This window comes from Pieris rapae, chromosome Z, assembly GCF_905147795.1.
Source record: "Pieris rapae chromosome Z, ilPieRapa1.1, whole genome shotgun sequence".
Classification (NCBI taxonomy): domain Eukaryota; kingdom Metazoa; phylum Arthropoda; class Insecta; order Lepidoptera; family Pieridae; genus Pieris; species Pieris rapae.
Genome location: NC_059534.1, coordinates 8,401,764 through 8,421,988, shown reverse-complemented (window position 1 = coordinate 8,421,988; position 20,225 = coordinate 8,401,764). Strand labels below are relative to the sequence as shown.

Genomic DNA, 20,225 nt, shown 5'->3' with positions numbered 1-20,225 from the left:
TAGATCGGAAGCTAAAACACTTAATTAAGGCTATATTCGCTTGAGTCAATCTGACTGAAAATGCTGTTCTCTTTGCCTTTGTCTTGATCTAATTATAATTCTGCGTTAAGAGATAATAAATTTAATTTCGTTATTGCTTTGATAGCTATTTGACTTATTATTTGAAATACTAAAATATGCGAGCGTTTCTGAATCCGTATATTCAATTGTTTTTTTCCAATACCAATAATTCCTCGTAAGTTTTAATTAAAGCCATAAAGCTTAGAACAATTTGTAAGCCATCGAAGTTGTTGTTAAAACATTTGTAATAAGAATAAAGTGAGATGAGAAGACATTAAGTGCTTTAACAGCAGCTGCACCTAGCGAACTGCAAGAGATAAAGGGAATTTCAGGTACTTCACCGCGCTGAACTTAATCTAAATAATTCAAGGTTATTTTTATTTAGTATAGTAAGATCCTGCTGGGTGTCGTAAATGGGAGTAAAGTTAATGTTTGTAATAGGTTTGAATTCGATTAAGATCTAAAAGAAAGAATTGCTTAACAGATACGATATTTGCTGTATTCTTGTGTAATAGAAGGACAGGTTCTTGCTTACTAATTTGATGATAAAATGGTTCAGTCAAATAATTTTTTTTTTTCATCCATCAGGAAAATTCAATATTACTCCAATACAATTTGGTAGTCCACATCTGGCAAAAATATCAGAATGCCTTCGTAACACAAACATGGACTGAGTGGAATTTCCTATATATATTATATGACTTCAGGCGTCCTCAGAGACAGTGTTAGGTTTCTTATCATAAAGGTAAATTATAGAAACTTTTTCGCATCAATCATAACAATCCTCACTTCCAAAGTTCCATCCAAAGTAAGTAAGCATATAAGGAAGATGATATTTTATCGTTAGAAAGTACGTTAAATTCTGATTAAAAAAATCAATTAACTGCAACAGAAAGTATTAATAATAACGATTCCCACGTAGTTTCAGAGATAATAAAGGGACAAATTGTAGGTTGTTAAACGCTTCCCCAAAAAATGTTACATATGGTTTTAAAATAACTGCAATGAATAAATACATCCCCTGTTTGGTGTAAAATTACAGTTGCAAACAAATGCTTAATACTTAATACTAATCAATAATAATCAATTTTTTTTTAACCAAAAAAGTCAATTTCTTGGTCGTCTCGTTCATGAGAATATTTCCTGCGCTCATAGCAAAATACGAGTATTAAGTAGGTTAGGTTGACATGAACATTATTTTCTTATCAAGGTCTAAAGCGCTTCTTACTTGCCCGTATTACAACTAACGGCCTGTTCAGCTACTTAATATGGCATATTATGTTGATATGACGAAACTTCAACTTTTAAGACCTCGAAGAAGTTGATGCATCTCTCACATCTCTACAATAGTGCGGCGCAATTGAAGATACTCACAACCCGGGCCTTTAATTGTCACTGTAATGGGCGTTTGCGATTAAAATGGAGTTCTAAGTTATTTTTGCAATCTAGATTTTACGTTTTTCTACAATGCTGACCCACTTTCATATGCCTTCGTGTTTCACATACATTCATTATACTGAAAACGATCGATCCTAAAGTTTGTATAGCCCTTATATTCATCGAATATTTAATTAATTCTCTAATCAAGGCAATGTAGCGCAATTATGTGAATAATTTTTGTTATTATGATAAGGCAACATTGTTGGCTTACAGACTAAAATAGATTTACACAAGTCTGAAAATTATTCAACTATTGTGGCCCTAATTACGTTGACGTTAAATATTAATTAAAAATTGATTAAAAAAAATTTAAATTAATTTTAAAAATTTGGTTGAGAAGTTTTTAATGCTGGCAACATTTCCTGTTATTGCTATACCTATTCGTTGAGCGAGGAAAGCACAAGCTCTGGTGTCATCAGTACTATCTATTGAGCGCCAAATTAATTTTTTAATTAATTGTTAATGATTTCATTTCAAAAAACATATTTTTTTTTTCTCTGTCGTTTATTCAAACATAAGTATAATGGCGCTTGCTTTCATTGAGAGCTCAATGTTCAAGAATCCTTACGACAGTAAAGCTAAAGACGAAATTTCGAAAAGTATATCGAGAACAAAAGTTGAGAACACAAAAAACTGCTACCGTGGAAAAAGTTTGTGTAATGACGCGGCTTTTACAGCTAATTCACTGCCCGGGAGACGTCCTGAGTTCAAGCCCTGACAAATCAATTACAAATATTTAATTGTTTTTAAAACTTTTGTTACTTAAGTAAAACGCACAAATAATTAAAATCGACCAGTTTTTATATAATATTAAAATACGACGCATAAGATGTTTAATTCACTAAAAAATACATATTTTTTTCATTCTGCTTTGAGAAAATTCTATATTTTAATTTCATCAGATTTATGGCTGGCAATTGACCCATAGACAATATTATGTAACAACAACAAACAAGTTATCGTAAAATTGTCATCAAATTTCAATTCAGTAAAAGTTTACTTTTAAGTGCATATCATGTATTGATGAGTTTTTAAAGATAAATGTAATTCCACGGCGTAGAGCATCGGTTATTGAGAATGCGCTTTCCCAATCAATAGCTTCGATTAATTCTATTAGTGTATATTGTGTGTCTACCACTGTCTAGTCCAGCCTAGTATTAAGTTACCTTTTGTTCGAACTATTTCTGCCCGCAGCGATACTGCAAATTCTTATCTTTGATTGAAATCGATTGTTTTGGTGTAAGCTGCATAACTCCTATATGTTCTCTTGAATCTCTGTAACAAGAGGAAGGTGATTAGGTTTTTAAAGGCAAGGTGCTTTTGGGCGAGTATCTAGATCATAAGTTTAACACCAATTCTAATTAACTTAACTTTCCTATTATTACGACATTTTGTAAATGCTTCTATTATGTGACATAATAAAGTTAATGATATTTGCATGCCGATTTATATATGGCGGACTGTGCGGATTTTTATAATAATTGTATCTAATTGTACCACTATCTTAGCAAATAAACGATTTCATTTCATTTCATTTCAAAACAGTTTTGCGTATTCGAATCAGTCTTCTGTGCCTGCCGATGCTTGTCAACATCGACTTTAAGTTCTAAAATGTTATTAAAACGAAAATCCATTCGCTAAACCGGGGTTCGAACTCCAGACTTCACAACTGAGAGTTACACGTTCTGCTACTACTTAGACTACACCGCCGGCTTTTTCTCTCGGCCAACACCCTCTGTCTTCTTTGTCGATGAGTAGGGATGCCAACAGGCTCGAATTAAATGACGTGGGATAAGTGATACCATGATGATCCTATGTTCCAAAAGAAACGTATTTTTTTTTACAAGCCCAATTGATTTCCATTACGTAGCAATAAGTTTAATTATTTTATTTTTCAGGTGGGACTCAAAGCTCTCTTTTGAGAGGTTTATGAGTATCACTCAAATGGTTTCCATTAATTGAACATGTTGACCTAATAAGAATAAAAACCTCTTTGTGTCTTAAATTATATATAGTCTGTGGAAATTCATTTAACCTATATCGCTTTTATTTTGTTTAATTTTATGTTCCTAAGCGTGATGTTTTATAGCCTCCGTGGCTTTAACGGACTCGGCGTATAAAACAAATGAGGTCCGCATAGAAGGCACTACTTTGTAACAACCTTGACACTGTAATGCCTATGTAATCTCTACAAATGTTTTAACTGTCGAATGTGAATACTTGATTAAAGACATGCTGTCTTCGCTCTCTCGTTACGTCTCCCTACAAAAAAGGAGTTGACAATTGTGCTCTTTACCACTACAATACTGCTCGATAATAGGGTAATATCAATTCTATAATGAATGTTTACAATACAATTGCTCTAGGAATGATCCTTTGAAAACACTATTTTCAATATTTGCTAATCAAATGGAGTTAGTTTTTTTTTATAGAACAGGGGACAAACCGGCAGGAGGCTCACCTGATGTTAAGTAATACCGCCGCCTATGGACACTCAATGCCAGAGGGCTCGCGAGTGCGTTTTCAGCCTTTTAAGAATTTTAAGAATTGGTACGCTCTTTTATTGAAAGACCCTAAGTCGATATTAGATATTATGGTTAGATAATATAAAACAAAAGCAAGTTAATACTCTTTTATTTTATATTATCGTCAATGTCAATACTAAAAGCTATTTTGTTTACTCTTTGCTGAAATGAAATTTAAGGAATAAATAGCAATAAATGGATTTTAAAAAATCAGTGGTGCTACAACCTTTTTTCTATCCTAGATGTTTTCTTTCACCGTTCAAGCAAATGTTTAATGCGCACATAGAAAGAAACTCCATTGGTTCACAGCCGGGATCGAACCTACGACCTGAGATATGAGTGTCGCACGCTGAAGCCACTAGGCCAACACTGCTCAAATGGATTGATATGCAAATAATTCTATTTACATAACGACATGATTTGGGATGTATATCAGTTCCCTAAAACGTGACCTACCCATATACGAAAATATAAAAACACAAGACGTATGCTATTTTGTTTTAACGATCCAGTTGAGATGCCGGTCGGTTTAGTTCCTAAATTGAATCGCATTTGCCGGTGAATATAAACGTTTTGATTCACACTCGATTGTACGATTTTAGCGCCATTTTGTACTTTATGCGCGTAGACTATAAACTACACTATACTCCATGCATAGGTATTTAGTATATACTTTATTAAAACAAGACTTTTTTACAGATTTAAGTTTCGAGTCATTTTTTAATCATGAAGACATGCAAGATATTTTGGACAACTTCTGTGTCTACCACATGAATGCACCTGGCCAAGAGGAAGGTGCTGCGACTCTGCCGGAAAAGTGAGTACATTTTTTTTTACATTGGGCATACATTAATTGTATAAACTATAACCCCTCTCAGGATCACACAGGCATTCACAGGTAGATTTACAGGCTATCTGCGCTATTTTTAGTATGTTTTAAAGGTCTTCCGTCCGGGAAAGAGTAACCGTATAGTATAGATATTTTACTCATACCTTACCAGGCCATAATAATATTTCTCTTCTGTATGTGAGCAACAAATAGAGCGTAGAATTTCAGGAGATAAATGTTTAACCTAGTGAAGAACTGGACGAGTTGCGAAACGGTTAGAATATATTCTTACAATATTGTCAGGGAGCATATGACGCAGCAAATGTCGCTTGGAACATGCATTTTTAATATTTTTTCCCGTTGTTCAGTGCCACTTTATATACACTAACTGTATGTAGGCGAATCTTTCAACGTTGATGCACTCGCACGTATGAAATGAAAACACTTTGCGTGTCGCTCTTTTAATTAATCTGGCTCTAATCTTTTAGTTTAAACTTATAATTTTATACAATTCGACATAGGGTCCTTCAAGAAAAGAGCGTACCAATTCTAAAAAGGCCGGCAACGCACTCGCGAGCCCTCTGGCATTGAGAAAGTCTATGGGCGGCGGTATTACTTAACATCAGGTGAGCCTCCTGCCCGTTTTGCCCGCTGTTCTATAAAAAAATTGAATCTGATACTTTAGAATTTATTTATTGTTGAAGATGTATGTCAAATCGTAACAACTTGACATATAGTATATAAGGTCTGTGATTGCATTAAGTATAAAATTTTTATTAAAAAATTTCTAGAGTAATTTTTTCAAAGTTATAAATGACAATTTACTTTGTAAAATAAATATAAAATCGTGTTTTGATTGTTAATGTCTTTTAAATATGTCTTCAATATTGAATTATTGTACTTGCAATTTCAGAGATCAATGATTTTTTACTTAGTGAAATGCTCAAACAGATAATATCTAACCATTTCTCTGCGATTCATGCGAAATGCACCTCCCATAATTACAGCCATCGTTTAAAATGACTTTGATTTAATTACTCAGAGTGGTATGCTGACATACATATTTGCAACATGAATGTAACGCATTTTGCTGAGATGTTTTTATACAAATGGATAACTGAAAGACGACTTTATAATCATGAGAATGAGTGATTTTACTAGATTTTTGGCTTTGCAAAATGATATTTTTCTACAATTTTATATCGAACGACGTTCAGTTTCGTAGTCATTTAGGGTAAAAGGCTAAATTTTCCTCCCAAAAGCTTGGTGTGCTCAGCTAGGCAAGACGATGCTTCACTACGGTCCACCGCTTGCAACTTTATAAAGCGTAAAGTTGGCCCCAAATGGAGTACTGCTACTCGATCTTGACTATTCAACGAAGTGCGGTTCGAACCCTCTTCGAGCAGTTTGATCCCTTGGGGATAGAGATGTGGGGTCACTCTACATCTTCTACCGCATTTACCATTGAGAGTATTCAGAGGAGTTGATTGAATGAATACCTGCAGATGAGTTCCATCATCGGAAATTCCACCCGTATCACGTCGATGTACGTTGTTCTACAGCTGAGCGTTTCTTAAGTTTTTGCTGCGACACCTCTATGTATGCCCTCTAAAGTATTTCCAAAGCAATTCCACTTAACGTCCTTCAGAAGAGCAGTCTGCTCTACTCTGGTCTGCTGAAGTGCTTGTGACGGTTAAGAGAAGGAAACTTGAGTTACGTAACTCCAAAGAATACGAGCTCCTTCAACTAATCATACAAGGCAAAGTGGCAGTTAGAAGGAGACCTGGCCCCAGATGTACGTCCTGGTTGAAAAACTTGTGACAATGGTTTGGTCAAAGCACCAAGTTATTGTTTAGAAGCGCGGCATCCAAAATTAAATTAGCCATTATGATCGCGAACCTTCGCAAAAAGAAGTCCTTCAAGAAAAGAGCGTACCAATGTTTAATAGGCCGACAACTTGAGAGCCTTTTGGCTATGTGTGAGTGACCATGGGCAATATCACTTAAGATGAGCGTCCCGCCCGTTTGCCATCTGTTGCATTATTAATAAAAAGATTAAGTGCACGTTATGAGTTCGTATCCATTTTCATGTCTCACAACGCAAGTTCAGTATTTCAGATTACAAAATATTTTGTCGCATTGTATCTGCATATGATTAAATCAAAATCAAAATTAATTTACTCATAAACACACAAGCCACAAATATTTTGCGATGAATGATGTTAAATGCCACGAATGTTTTGTCCGTTGCAATTGCACGCTTCGACATTCTTGTAGTAATTGAAGCAATTATTAATGTCATCGGAACTCAATGTGTTAATGGTATTCATTTATTTATTTCGTACTCCTACAGCTACATATAAGACAAAATACTGAATATGGTATATACATGAAAATATATGACAATATATTCATCAAATTTGAACATATGTAAGTTATATAGGATACCTTTTCCTACTTGCATGCAGCTATTGAACGTGTCATCGTTAGTTTAATCGTGACATAATTTTTAACTGAAGCTGTTTTAGTTCACAGCTTAACTGAGCATGTTTAACAGCATCAAAGCCTTGTACACGTGTGCGATTTAAATAATGTTTTTCATCCAGACATGCACTTATAAACGTCATATTGATGTTCAATTAACCCCCAAATGGGATAGACAGCTACGGCTGTTCAGTCAAGTGAGAGATTCATTAATTATTCCATTATTAACACATCATTGCACAAAATTACACGGTGCAACGGGTGGTTTTATCTAAAATAAGCGATCTCTATACATGTTTAAGAATGTAAGGTATTTGCAGCAATCACTTATATTCTATCGTTTTTTGGACGTCCCAATTAAGTTAGGTGTAAGGTGTTTTTCTAAATTAAAATTTCATAATTATTTATATATTTCTTTGGAATATTTTTGTTGTAGTGCGCAGTCTTCGAGTTATCTGACAAAGATAGGTCTTATAATTTTTATTTTCATGCTTTATTGTTTTAAATATTATTTAAATATGTGTCTGGGAATTTGTCTACGTTTGCAATAATATAAATTAAATGTATGGTTTTGTTTGTATCAGTATGGCTGTGATAGACAAATAGAAGTATATATGCGACACGAATGGAACTCATTTGATATAGATTTGATGATTTTTATAGGTATGCCCCTAATATGTCAATAAGTACATAAGTAGTATGTAAGTTTACAGTTTATTTTTACTATGTAAAATAATATGTCAATGGATATCAATTGAAATTGCTCACGTGAAATGGTGTACATTTATGTGCATTAATTTGATTGACTTGTGTTTAATACAGACGGTGGGGGGGGGGGGGTGAATGTGGGTGGGAGTACAGTATGTGTCAACAGCAAACGTTTTAAATCAAATTAATATGCCAACAGTACTTAGATGAAGTTTTATAAAACAAAAGCGCAATAGTCATTGGTCGATTTTCTAACTGTATGTAAATAGAAACTTTTATATCAGGACTTCTATTTGCAAATGCACAACGCACACAATTGTTAGTGAATTCAACGCTAGTATGTAAGTTTCGTTGTTATAAATTGCTTACAGGCATTTTTACTTTGTTTATATCATGTGTATGTTTAAGATTTATGAACATTTCGATGTTCATAATAATTAAAACGCATCATAGGCCATAGAAAGTCTAACAGTTTAAAAAAATCCGACTTCAATAATTTCGACATTCTTTACCTGATATTAAAAATGTTCAAAAAATACTACACATATCAGAAAAACAATTAAATCGATTTTTATGAAACTTCCCTACGATTTTTAACAAATTCCAACAATATCTTAAATATTAAATTTCTAAAACCTCTCTTTTATTAAACCTTTAAATTTAATTTAAAATTAGGTACCCTAAAGTACTTGTTAGTTTTATAGTCGAAATTGTAACTTGAATTACACACAGCCTTGGGCTTCTATGCATCTTGTGAAAATTCTAGATTCCTTACGAAACAGCTTCATATTTTATAGACCCTTCGGCAAATATATTAATAAGCACAACTTTCTTTTAATACCGTAATATTAATGCAGCGGCTATATAGTTGCGATGCTATTAATTTTCTATGAATAACTATATCGACAGTTTTTATATAAAAATAGATTTATTTATTTAGATGAACGCCTAAATATAATAAATTACTACAATTTTAAAAGTATAATAATAGTTTAAAATATACTACTACAATACTGCTACGAGTTTTACCATGCTTGCCCCGTCATTAACACGGGTGGAGTACATTCTAAATATATGGAATGGAACAGCCTCAAATATTTCCCGTGCTGCTGTGTCCGAATTTGTTTGTGACGTTTGAGAGCTTTTCAAACGACACAAGCTGAATATCAACTCGACTTGAAATTGCATGAGTTGCTATTGTAAATAACTTTACCTATAACTACAGGTTATAAAAAAATGGATGATATGATGCCTTTAGTACGTTTCTATACATTAAAAAAATGATTAATTTGCTATTGTATATGGTTCAAACTATTCTTGGCTTTTTTATACAGGCAGACGAGCAAGAGGCTCACCTGATGTTAAGTGATACCGCCGCCCATGGACACTCGCACTGCCAGAAGGCTCACAAGCGCGCTGCCGGCCTTTTAATAATCGGTACGCTCTTTTCTTGAAGGAACCTAAGTCCAATTGGTTCGACATCGTGGTGGTGCGTGGCAGAAATTGCCTTAAACGTCAATCCATACACCTTGCTATGCCAGCTCAATCATTGTACGATGTTCGGTGATGATCTTTCAAAAAATGGTATTTTTATAAATAATACATTTAATCAATTCCGATAATTTTTGATTAACTGATTTCCGTATTTGATATTACATGTGTTTTTTTTCTTTCCCAAGAGCGCATCGTGCAATCAGACTTCTGACTGCAGTAGATGAGTTGTAGGAGGATTATTATATGTGTAAGAAAGATTTTATGTATAAAAATATTCGCGTGGGATAACGATATCTGCAGATAGGACACATGAATGAGGCGTATATGACAATCACAAAAGCGTTGGAGATTTGAAAGGCTGGTAACGTGAAACGAAACGTTATAGCATATAAAGTCCATGTTATACAGACTTCAGTGATATGTTCAAAGTACGTTAGATATCTTCCCAGCCACACTCACGATTCGATTAAATTATGTCTAATGAAATGTTAATACAAACTGAACGATGACCGAAAGACGCAAGTGAGCTTTCGATTAGATTTACAGTGAGCTTTTTTAAATTACTTTAGTTATAAAGAACGATTGACTAATTACGTCAAGAAGAATTTATAAATGAAATACTTTTATTAATTATTTAAATTAAATCAAATATCATTTATTCATATAGGTAACATAATGTACACTTATGAACGTCAAAAAAAGAAACATACATTAAATTATTCCAATTTTACATTTACTGCCAGTTCTCAAATCAAGGGCGTAGAACGGAAGAGAAGAACTGGCACTAAACTCTCCGCCACTCTTTTTAATCGCCAAGTTTTTTTACACAATGTTTGTAAGGAGCTGCGACCATTACACCATGTTCCATATGACATCTTGAGTAATAAAAAAAAAAATAAAAATTAATAACAAAGATTTGTCCTCTATCAGCAGGAGGCATGGTGAAATTATGATATCCTTAAAGAAATAGGTGTACATACATTGTAACAAAATTAATATATTAGTGTAATTGAATACACTCTTAATGCTCAATATCAAAATTAATGTATCGAACGAACTATGTCTCTTAATGGCATCAATAGATGTCAATAATAAATATCAACAATATTCAGTACCAGATAAGTAAATTTTGTTTGTAAATTTGGTTTTCTGTATTTGCATTTTAAGAGCTGCGTTAGCCTAGTGCCTGGCGCGCGTCACCCAACACCTGGGTTCTTAAACCATGCTGTGCAATGTTGTTCTATCGATTTGAGCAATTATAACTTGCTCAAGGTAAAAATAAGGTTTAGCTGCTGATGATGTTTTTTTTTGTAATATTTCTTTTCGCTTTATTGTTTTTGTTCGTAATTTTAGTCGAATCGTTTCTTACTTCCCGTAATTGTAAAAACCTAATAACAGTTTTAACGTAACTCTTAGAAGTAACATAGTTTCCCCGACGCACGATTTAATAAACAATAAAATGTATTCTTTGACCGGTGTCCTTGAGAGAGCGAGTGAATCGGGGCGTGTGAGTTATATTGATTTTTTTGAAAGGCACGCCGGTACTGTCTTCCTAAATTTATGTACCATGTAGCCTATTTCTGTTGTCTATTATTTCATGTTTTAAAAACTTTTCCTTATTCATTTATTATTAAATCGGTTAAATAAATTACTTTAATTATGGTAATTAAAGACCAAACTCGCACATTTTAAGACGTTTTTAGTTAACACCCAGTTTGTATTAACGCAACAAAATCTTGACTGTATTATGTGTGTACATTTTTGAACAGGGGCTTGCACCCATCTCAGGCGTGAAAAACACTAACCACCTAGGCTATCATAACAAACAAAACTGTATCCGTAGTAAGTTGCTAATCGTTTCGTTACTACAATTATAATAACGAACAATGTGTGCAACTGCCAGTTAACATAAGTAACAAAATTAAAAAACTTTTTTAATGTAAGTTTCTAGATTTCTTAGTCTTTATTTAATCTCTAGTTGATTAAAGATCGCATGCGTTAATGTACCTAATTAACATGAACGTAGGTATATTTTTCCAGGCTTCGTAAGATCAACTTTAACAGAGCTGGCAAATTAGTTCTCTGCAAGTTATCCGAGACATACTGTATAGTCGTTTATTGTCCATTGCAATTACTTTAACAAAATAACACCACTTTAACTCAATTGCTGAAGCATCTAGCAATTAAAAATATTGTTTTGTTCTCGTGCGATGTTTTATCCAGTTCTCCGTTTTGCGGCAAAATTGTTAAGACTCGACCGCTGTGCGGATTAGTCGTTACCTTTTATCAATGATTGACTCAATAATTGGATGCCTCAAAAAGTGATTTTATATTAATGACGTCGTCTAACGACGTAACCTTCGATCCTTTTTCGTAGCGATGAAGCAAGTAATTACGTTGTATGAATACTCAGTTATGCTGAAATCGTTACTGTAGGTACATCATAAACATTCACCATTTGAAGCTTTAGTATATACGTATACATTGTAGATGTGCAGGTGCATTGTGTGCGTGTGAGTGTCCCGTGTCGCGCTGCTGCAAATTGATGGACGTAATTGAATAGAGATAATAATAGTCATATGTCAATTTTTATTATGTAGAATTCTGTTAAATTTGCATAACACTGTTACCGAAACAGTTCTATAGATTTTCTTTTTTTATATGCTATAAATTCGGTTTTATAATATTAAAAAAAAAAAATAATATCGATGATACAATTCTTTCACAGGAATCCCATAAGAATAATTTTGTTAAATAATTGAGATTACCCGGCGAACTTGACATTTCCTTGGTCAGCCTGTATTAATCTTCGTAAATTGTTATACAAAGTATGAATGTAGTTTATATTGGCAATTGGGCATCCTCGTATTTTAGAATAACTAAATAGAAAAGACAAAAAAAAAACGCAAATAACGTAAAAATGGCAACGTAACTTTTATTTAACGAAATATATGATACGACAATAAAGATACAAATACGCGTAAAATAGTAAGTTAAGTATTTGATGCTTAAGCGTGTAAATAATTTTAGTTTGGGTGTGTTTCAACTCGCGCGTGTGTATGTAATATTTGGATTTGGTGAGTCAAAATTAGCCATTTTTCCCTTTTAGTCGGTTTTCGCGTTTCACCATAGTTTCCCCTTAACCCGTGTTCGATGTCGCATCGTAAACATCAGGTACGTTACAGAACAAGACGTATGTTTAGGATATTGATGAATTTATGTTATAATAAACAAGTCTAATCCTAAGCGGTTAATTTTTTTTTATAGAACAGGGGGCAAACGGTATTTATTTATATGGCATTCCTATGAAAGTATTGTATAATCTATATATTTTTTTTTTAATATTATAAATCTTAAGAATTATAATATTAAAACATCCTCGGATAGCAAGTTCACAAGTCGAGGATAAAAGTAAACATATGAACAACTCATGTATTATGTAGAGCGTTCCTTTGAGTACGACGCTTTGATTAGCTGTTCGCGGTCGATATGGTCGTTGCAAGAAGCTGAAACAACGTATTATATTAATTATGCATTTAAAAGCTATAGTTTATATTGTTGTTCCTTCCCTTGTTCCGGTTATCTTCAGATTTCTGTATTCCTTGTTAATTTTTGTTGCACACGCTGTGAATTTTTATATGAAATAAAAATGTTTTATATACTTACCAGTTTCCACACGAAATGTCTTCACGTATATTCAAATTGTGATTGCGGGCAGAGCAAGAAATCTATTAGGGCTCAGCCAGGATTCGAAAGTACAGCATTTGGGAAGAAAGTCGATCCTACAAAATAAGGGTTAAACTTTTTTTATAAATAGACCACCTAAATAATATTTTTAATGTTAATTAATATGAAAACGTAATGAAAGAAAAATATCGAATATGAAGAAGAAAGCCTTCCTGCCTTCACCTATGTGACATTTAATTTGTACTTGTCTGTTGCCCTAGATTTCCCTGTTAAAGCCTGGCGTTACTTATTTTGATATCTTATGAAATCAATAAATTTTCTTGATTTTTTTAAAAATCTCATATACTTCTATGATATTAGTAGGCTCAGAACGCCATGCCATTGTCATTAGAGCTTTGCATCTTTAGGTCACAATAAGCTAGCATTAGCCTAGCTGGATCTAAGTGGTCAGAGAAATATTTAAATTAACAAAGGAAAAATTGATGATTAGATTTAAATAGTTCTAGTACTTTAATATACTAATGTACGAAAATCGTTCTCAAAAAAGCACACGAAAATATTTTATTGGACTTGAATTTGAGAAATTTGCTAAAAGTCTTAAGAGAAAGGGAAATCTTAAAAAGCTCTTCAGTGCCTCTGCAAAAGACTGCTAAGCTTAGTGAGTGTTAAACACTTATTAAAAATTATGAATAGTAAAATACTTCTATTCATTAAAAATAATGTTTAATAAAATCCTTTTATAAGTCAGAACTAACGGCCTAGTTGAGCATTTGGTCCAGATTCAAAGACAACAAAGTTCATTAAAACATTTAAAAACTTACCACCAGTTTGTGACTTCCATTTATTCATTTTTTTAGTCGTTAAAAATGAACTAGGTATATTGACATTGTTCTTCATTGCTGTAAGTCACGTCACTGGAAGGCCCTGCTGCACTGCTAGTGATATATCTCTACATAGTTCGATCTATATCTTCCAAACCCGTGAGAATCATGACTTGGTCGGACGGCGAGGCAGAATACGAAATTCCACCCGTATCACCTCGACGTCCACCGTTCCACAACTGCGCGTTTTTTTAGGCAGTTTTTGCCGCGCACCACCACTTTGTGGAACCAGCTGCCGACTGAAGTATTTCCGAACCAATTCGACTTAGGGTCCTTCAAGAAAAGAGCGTACCAATTCTTAAAAGGTCGGCAACGCACTCGCGAGCCCTCCAGCATTGAGAGTGTCCATGGGCGGCGGTATCACTTAACATCAGGTGAGCCTCCTGCCCGTTTGCTCCCGGTTCTATAAAAAAAAAACGCAGGAGTAATTATGATCATATTAAGCCCGGAAAAAAAATTTGAATGCCGTTTTGTTTATTACAAACAGATTTTGAGCGAATTTTGCTATATATGTGGCATCCATCCAAACTTCAAGCTGTTTTGACACTTATCGAAATGACACTTATAATCGATTTTTAGCATCGAACTCTTGACTTGATGATCGTTTATACCCGAAGCACTTTAGGGAATCATTTGTTGGTTAATTATTTATACAACGGCGGGGCGACCGGTGTCTGCGCGATTAGATGGAAAGATAAATTAGTATTTTTTGATTAATGCTTTGTGTACACAAATTGAAACTTCTATCTTTATTTTCATATATATTGTTACGAGCTAGGGGATCGGATAGAAACTGCCGTCGATTTCTTCAAGGGTTTATTTTAATAAAATCTATGAGGAATTCGTTTACACTAATATCTGGAAATTACGCACCGAAAAGCACTAATAACACACACAATGAAACACTGTCACTAATCACTTAAATCACTCAGTACTTTATCACTGGTATCACTTAATCGCACTTTTTCTCTTCGCTGTTTATCGCTTGGAATCGCATTCAAAACTGAACTGAGTGGTCGCGTTTTGGCTCGCTTATATATCCCTAGGAAGAATCTCGAACGATGTTTCCGATGTTTACGAGAACTTTCTAGGCGGGAACGCTACTGAGTAGCGATCGCCTAATTCTAGAACGCGCGTACTTGCTATCTCTTTCGCACACTGCTACGTGCTTGTCGTACGGCGTTCTAGAGTTCTCGGTCTAGCTTCGAGAAGGTTCTTATTTTTTCTCTCTTTCGCGTATCAAACAGTGCTTGTCCCACACCTAGAAAATTCGCTCTAGAATATTCCTTCTTCACAGGGGTATAACCAGGCCTGAAAACGCCTGAAAACGGGTCTGCTGAAAAGTGTACCATTCGTCTATACGTGTTCTGAAACCAACTGAAAAAATCTTTCAGCCTCCTGAAAACTACGGCAACATTACGTAAATTTCGATTTTCTAATATGTGATTGACCCTCTCCCGAAACGGTCATAAATCATATTTCAGCCTGCTGAAAAGTTCTCTAAGTAGTGGTAAAATCTAAAAACATTGCAGTTGACCCGTCTTCGTAACAATATTAAATTGTTATATTCGTAATTAATTAGTGTTCTTGACTTTTAACTAACGTATGCTTTTGTTTCGTTCCGTCCGTCCGTGTACGCCAGAGACAGGTCAGTGATTTTGCTAAAATGGTTTTTTATTTTAGTAAAATCAGAGCCAGATTAAACTGGTCCAGCATAAAGCAGATGAAGTCTGTAAATAATAATGAGAACTATAAAAACGTCAACATTATTTTAATAGTTTTTTATCATTAATAAAATATTACGATCCTATGTTTTCTACGCCCACAATTTGGTTCTGTATATTTAAACATTTCTCATAATCATATAAAGGTCCAATACCTTTGGACTACGTGTATATGATTTTCGCTAATAACTATCAGAAATCATATCATTTTCTATGAACACCGTTAATTTACAATTTCTTTCATTTAAGATCTACTCTTCAGAAAAAGTTAAGCCGCCTAAACTCTAACTCCCCCATGATAGGTGAATAAACTGCATTTATAGCTGAATGTCGCGACAGCCTGGCGTCTTAGGCAGAAGGCTTTGTGTCTAGCGTTTCCCGAAAATGTATGTATGGTGTAGATTATAATATAACATTAACTTAGATAGTAACTTAAAACAATTCTGCATAAAGAAAACGATCATAGTATGCCATGTTTGCCTATAAGTGTAGGAATATTAAACATTGTATATTGTGGTTCTTTTACCAATGTATCAGTGTGCCGAGCTTTGGGAAGCTTCTATCAAGGTAAAATAACATATTAGCGTAACAAACTTTTATGGGCCTTGAGTGTCAAAATATTACATTGTGTTTTAATTAACTTCATCCAACGCGAAAACCCCTAACAAGCTTATTATGTATATTTAATAAATAATAAAAACTCTAAAAAGGTTAATATTATTTTAAGTTTTTTTATCATTAACAAAAATGGTGTTGGCCTAGTGGCTTCAGCGTGCGACTCTCATACCTGAGGTTCGATCCCCAGCTGTACATCAATGGACTTTCTTTCTATGTGCGCATTCAACATTTCCTCGAACGGTGAAGGAAAACATCGTGAGGAAACCGACATGTCTTAAAAAGTCGACGACGTGTGTCAGGCACTGGATGCTGATCACCTACATGCCTATTAGATTTAAAGATGATCATTCACAGATTCAGAAATCTGAGGCCAAGACTTAAAGAGGTTGTAGCGCCACTGATTTATTTTATCATTAATAAAATATTATTTCTACGCCAAAAAAGAAAAAAACTTCGGATTCTTCATTTATTGAAATCACTTTTCCTGTCCTATATCATATTTCGAATGTTACTAATAATTAATATTTTGTTGTTGAGTGTTTGATATAATTGATACTAGCATATTCAATAAGCTGAATGTATCGTTTACGTAAAGTCCTTGTTTCAAATTCGTTGTTAAAAGAAGCCAAATTTTTAATAAATAAGGAATAGTATAATGCCATACTATTCCTATATCCCCGTATATCAAAATTCTATTAGTTTTTGATACATTTTTGTATAAGACTTGCTTTTGTTACGTCCTACGCAAGTACAAATTGCGTAAAAGAAAATTCATTGTTCTGAATACGACCCGAGGGTTAGAAATTAGCCATACATTTTTATTATACACCTTTTTTAAAGATGTCAGTGACCCTGTATTTTGGGGGAATTTTGTTTGTTCATTGAATAATGTCCGTGATTTATTGAAGTGAAACTTTTTAAGGTGCATGAGGGTAACATTTTTGCGGATGAAACGTCACGAAGATGTGCAGCGTTTTTGTCGAAGAAAAGGGAGAGAGAGATTGAGACCGATTGAGAGTGAGTGAGAAAGGGAGATCGAGAAAAAATACACGCTATTGGTTAATGTATTCCTTTAGTAGTTACATATTAGAGCTTTAGATGGAAATTCTGTCTCAACGTTTTGTGCATTAAACGCAGATATTTTATTTATGTATATTATCCTCAGCACGTGTACAGTGTGAATATAGATATACATATACATAGAGTGATCATATACATATATATATATATATGCTCATCTATTGGGGCTTTTACCTTAGTAATCATTAATTTACAAAGAAGTTTCACTACTGATAAAATTGTGTAATTTGTACGCACCTACTTTTTTTATACATATAACGGCAACAGGTATTCTATTAGTCAATAAATAAAACCTGGTATTAATTTTTTTCGCCGCATTAGGTAGTTTTTCGTATGTCACAAATGAACCCATAAATTCTCAATGAAATAAACACAAATGACAAACCGGGATTTTTCATTGTAAAGTCTTTAAGCTGAATTTATTATTAATAATAATTACTAATTATTTACATTAGGAATCATCAAATTACTTATGGAAAGATACAAAAAACTACTAGACTAGATAAAAAAATGTTCGAATTTTGAAATCACTAAAGGGCGTAACAATACTGTTTCGGTGTAAACAGAACGGAAAGGCTATAGGAATTGTATGGAAGAGAAAGGCTATAATGAAGCTTATGTAGGTGGGTCGTCTTCGATTCGCCATAAAAGATAAAAACTTCAGATTCTTCACTTATTGAAATCATTTTGCCTCTCCTAAATCATATTTAGAATGTTACTGGTTAATTTCAATTTTGCCGATTAATATTTGATACAATTACTACTAGCATATTCAATGAACTGAATTTATCGGGTACGTAAAGTCCTTATTTTAAATTTGTTGTTAAAATAACCCAAATTTTTCGTTTCACTTATAACGGCTAATTTACGCGAGGTAATTTTGTACTCTTTGTAGGTCAGCCCTTGTTTTCAGCTACGATTTTTTTATATTTGATCCTTTGATAAATTACTAAAAATGGATTTTGTCAATATCATATGCAACATATATACAACATATAAAACATAATTTTAAACTTCAGTAATCATATATAAAGGGTCAAAATTATATGTTAAGTTTTGTCATGAAGTAAATTGAACGTTCAAAGACAATTGAGTACAGGCTGTTATAACGCACACTAAACCACTACGTACTAAATTAATAACATAAAATTTCACGCGGACAGCACTGGACAATAATAAGTGATTAGTTAGGCAGGGCTTCGCGTATGAATACATTGTTACAACCTTAGGTCTTAGTCTAATATTTATGTGTGTTTCTTAATATACAAATTTGTTCTGCCCGCTAATCCCTATTTCTTGAAAGTACACAGTACAACAGCATCAGTGCAGTGCTTAACACGAGAAAAATTTAAGTCAGTCAGGCTAATGTCAATTGTCAATCTGACATTTCGTTTATATAACATTTTATAAATGGAATTTAATAAGTAATTTCCAAGCCACTTAATAGTTATATACGAATTGACTACCGCCTTACATTGTTCATCTCTGCCTACTCAGTCCCGTTCCCTCAAACGTGATCAAGAACACGTGGCACCATTCCGGATTTCCCTATTCTGAGGCGTATATTATATTAAAAGTAAAAAAGTTAACCCTTTTAGTATAAATCAAATTAGAAGTTGCTGTTTACTTTCTCGTCTTACGTATATTAACTAATATTTGGAAATATGTAGTGTATGTATTTAAATAGTTTAGTTGATATATTCTCCAATAAGGCTAAATTTTGAAATCTTATCACTCTCGTTAAAAAATTTTTGTATTTTTTGTGTTCTACTAAATACCATTCGGGGCCTTTATGGGTGGGTACGCGGGCCAGACTCCGAGCCGTCCCAATCAACCAAAATCCCTAGGGAGAAATTCAACAAATAACATAACTTATGAAAGCAGATTATAGTGATAATCGTGGTTCGAAAAGGCATATGAAACGTTCCTAACAGTGGAATGACAGATCCAGTAAAATTTACATTGTCAAAACACCGTGTAGTCTGTAACTTAACTTGTGTTAAATCCCAAAACCTAAGACGAGACAGAAAAAATATGTACGTAAGGAACGTACGGTAAAATAACGATTATACAAATACATAAATCATCAATTTGATTTCTCTAAGGAATCACTCTTTTGGCCAATGCTAACGTTCCGTGCACTGAAAAGTGGAAATAAGATTTATTTTATTAAAATAATTTCACTGACGCTTCACACTGTTACTGTTTAAATTTATACCACACAAACGATAATAAAAACAAGCTGTTCAATTCAGAAAAAAATCGTATTCAGCATTAAATTATCTGTAGCTGTACGAGCTTACGTATATAAAAGAATTCAGCTAGAGTTATATATTATTTTAGCTTAATTATTTAAGGTTTGAACTAAAAACTATAATCATTATGACTTTTACATGGTAAAAAAAGATTCTACTAAACTTAACAGTGATAAGCCTAGACGGAGATCGCGCGTTCGATCCCTGTTCAATAAATAATACAATGGGTGGTCATACATTATGAATTTGAAATGTTTAATTACCTTTAAGCTTTGACTATTCTGTTTTCTATTAATGCGTATTTTGTTTGTATTGTATTGCATCAAAAAAAAATCGGCTAGTCGCGGGTTTCTTTAAATTAATGTTCGTTACAATTACACAACGGTTTCTCTTTATTATATAAGTATAAAAGTATAGCTGTACTGTGTTCAATACATACAT

The 20,225-nt window shown here is 33.5% G+C and overlaps 1 protein-coding gene across 3 annotated transcripts in view; it reads left to right on the top strand.

Annotated features, from left to right (window-relative positions):
- Positions 1–20,225, top strand: part of LOC110998163 (protein NDRG3) — a 36,757-nt gene that overhangs the window by 6,888 nt on the left and 9,644 nt on the right. For all 3 annotated transcript variants that reach the window (XM_022266652.2, XM_022266653.2, XM_022266654.2), the window contains one exon: positions 4,725–4,842. In XM_022266652.2, coding sequence (XP_022122344.1) covers positions 4,725–4,842 — 118 coding nt within the window. The remainder of the gene's footprint in view (positions 1–4,724; positions 4,843–20,225) is intronic.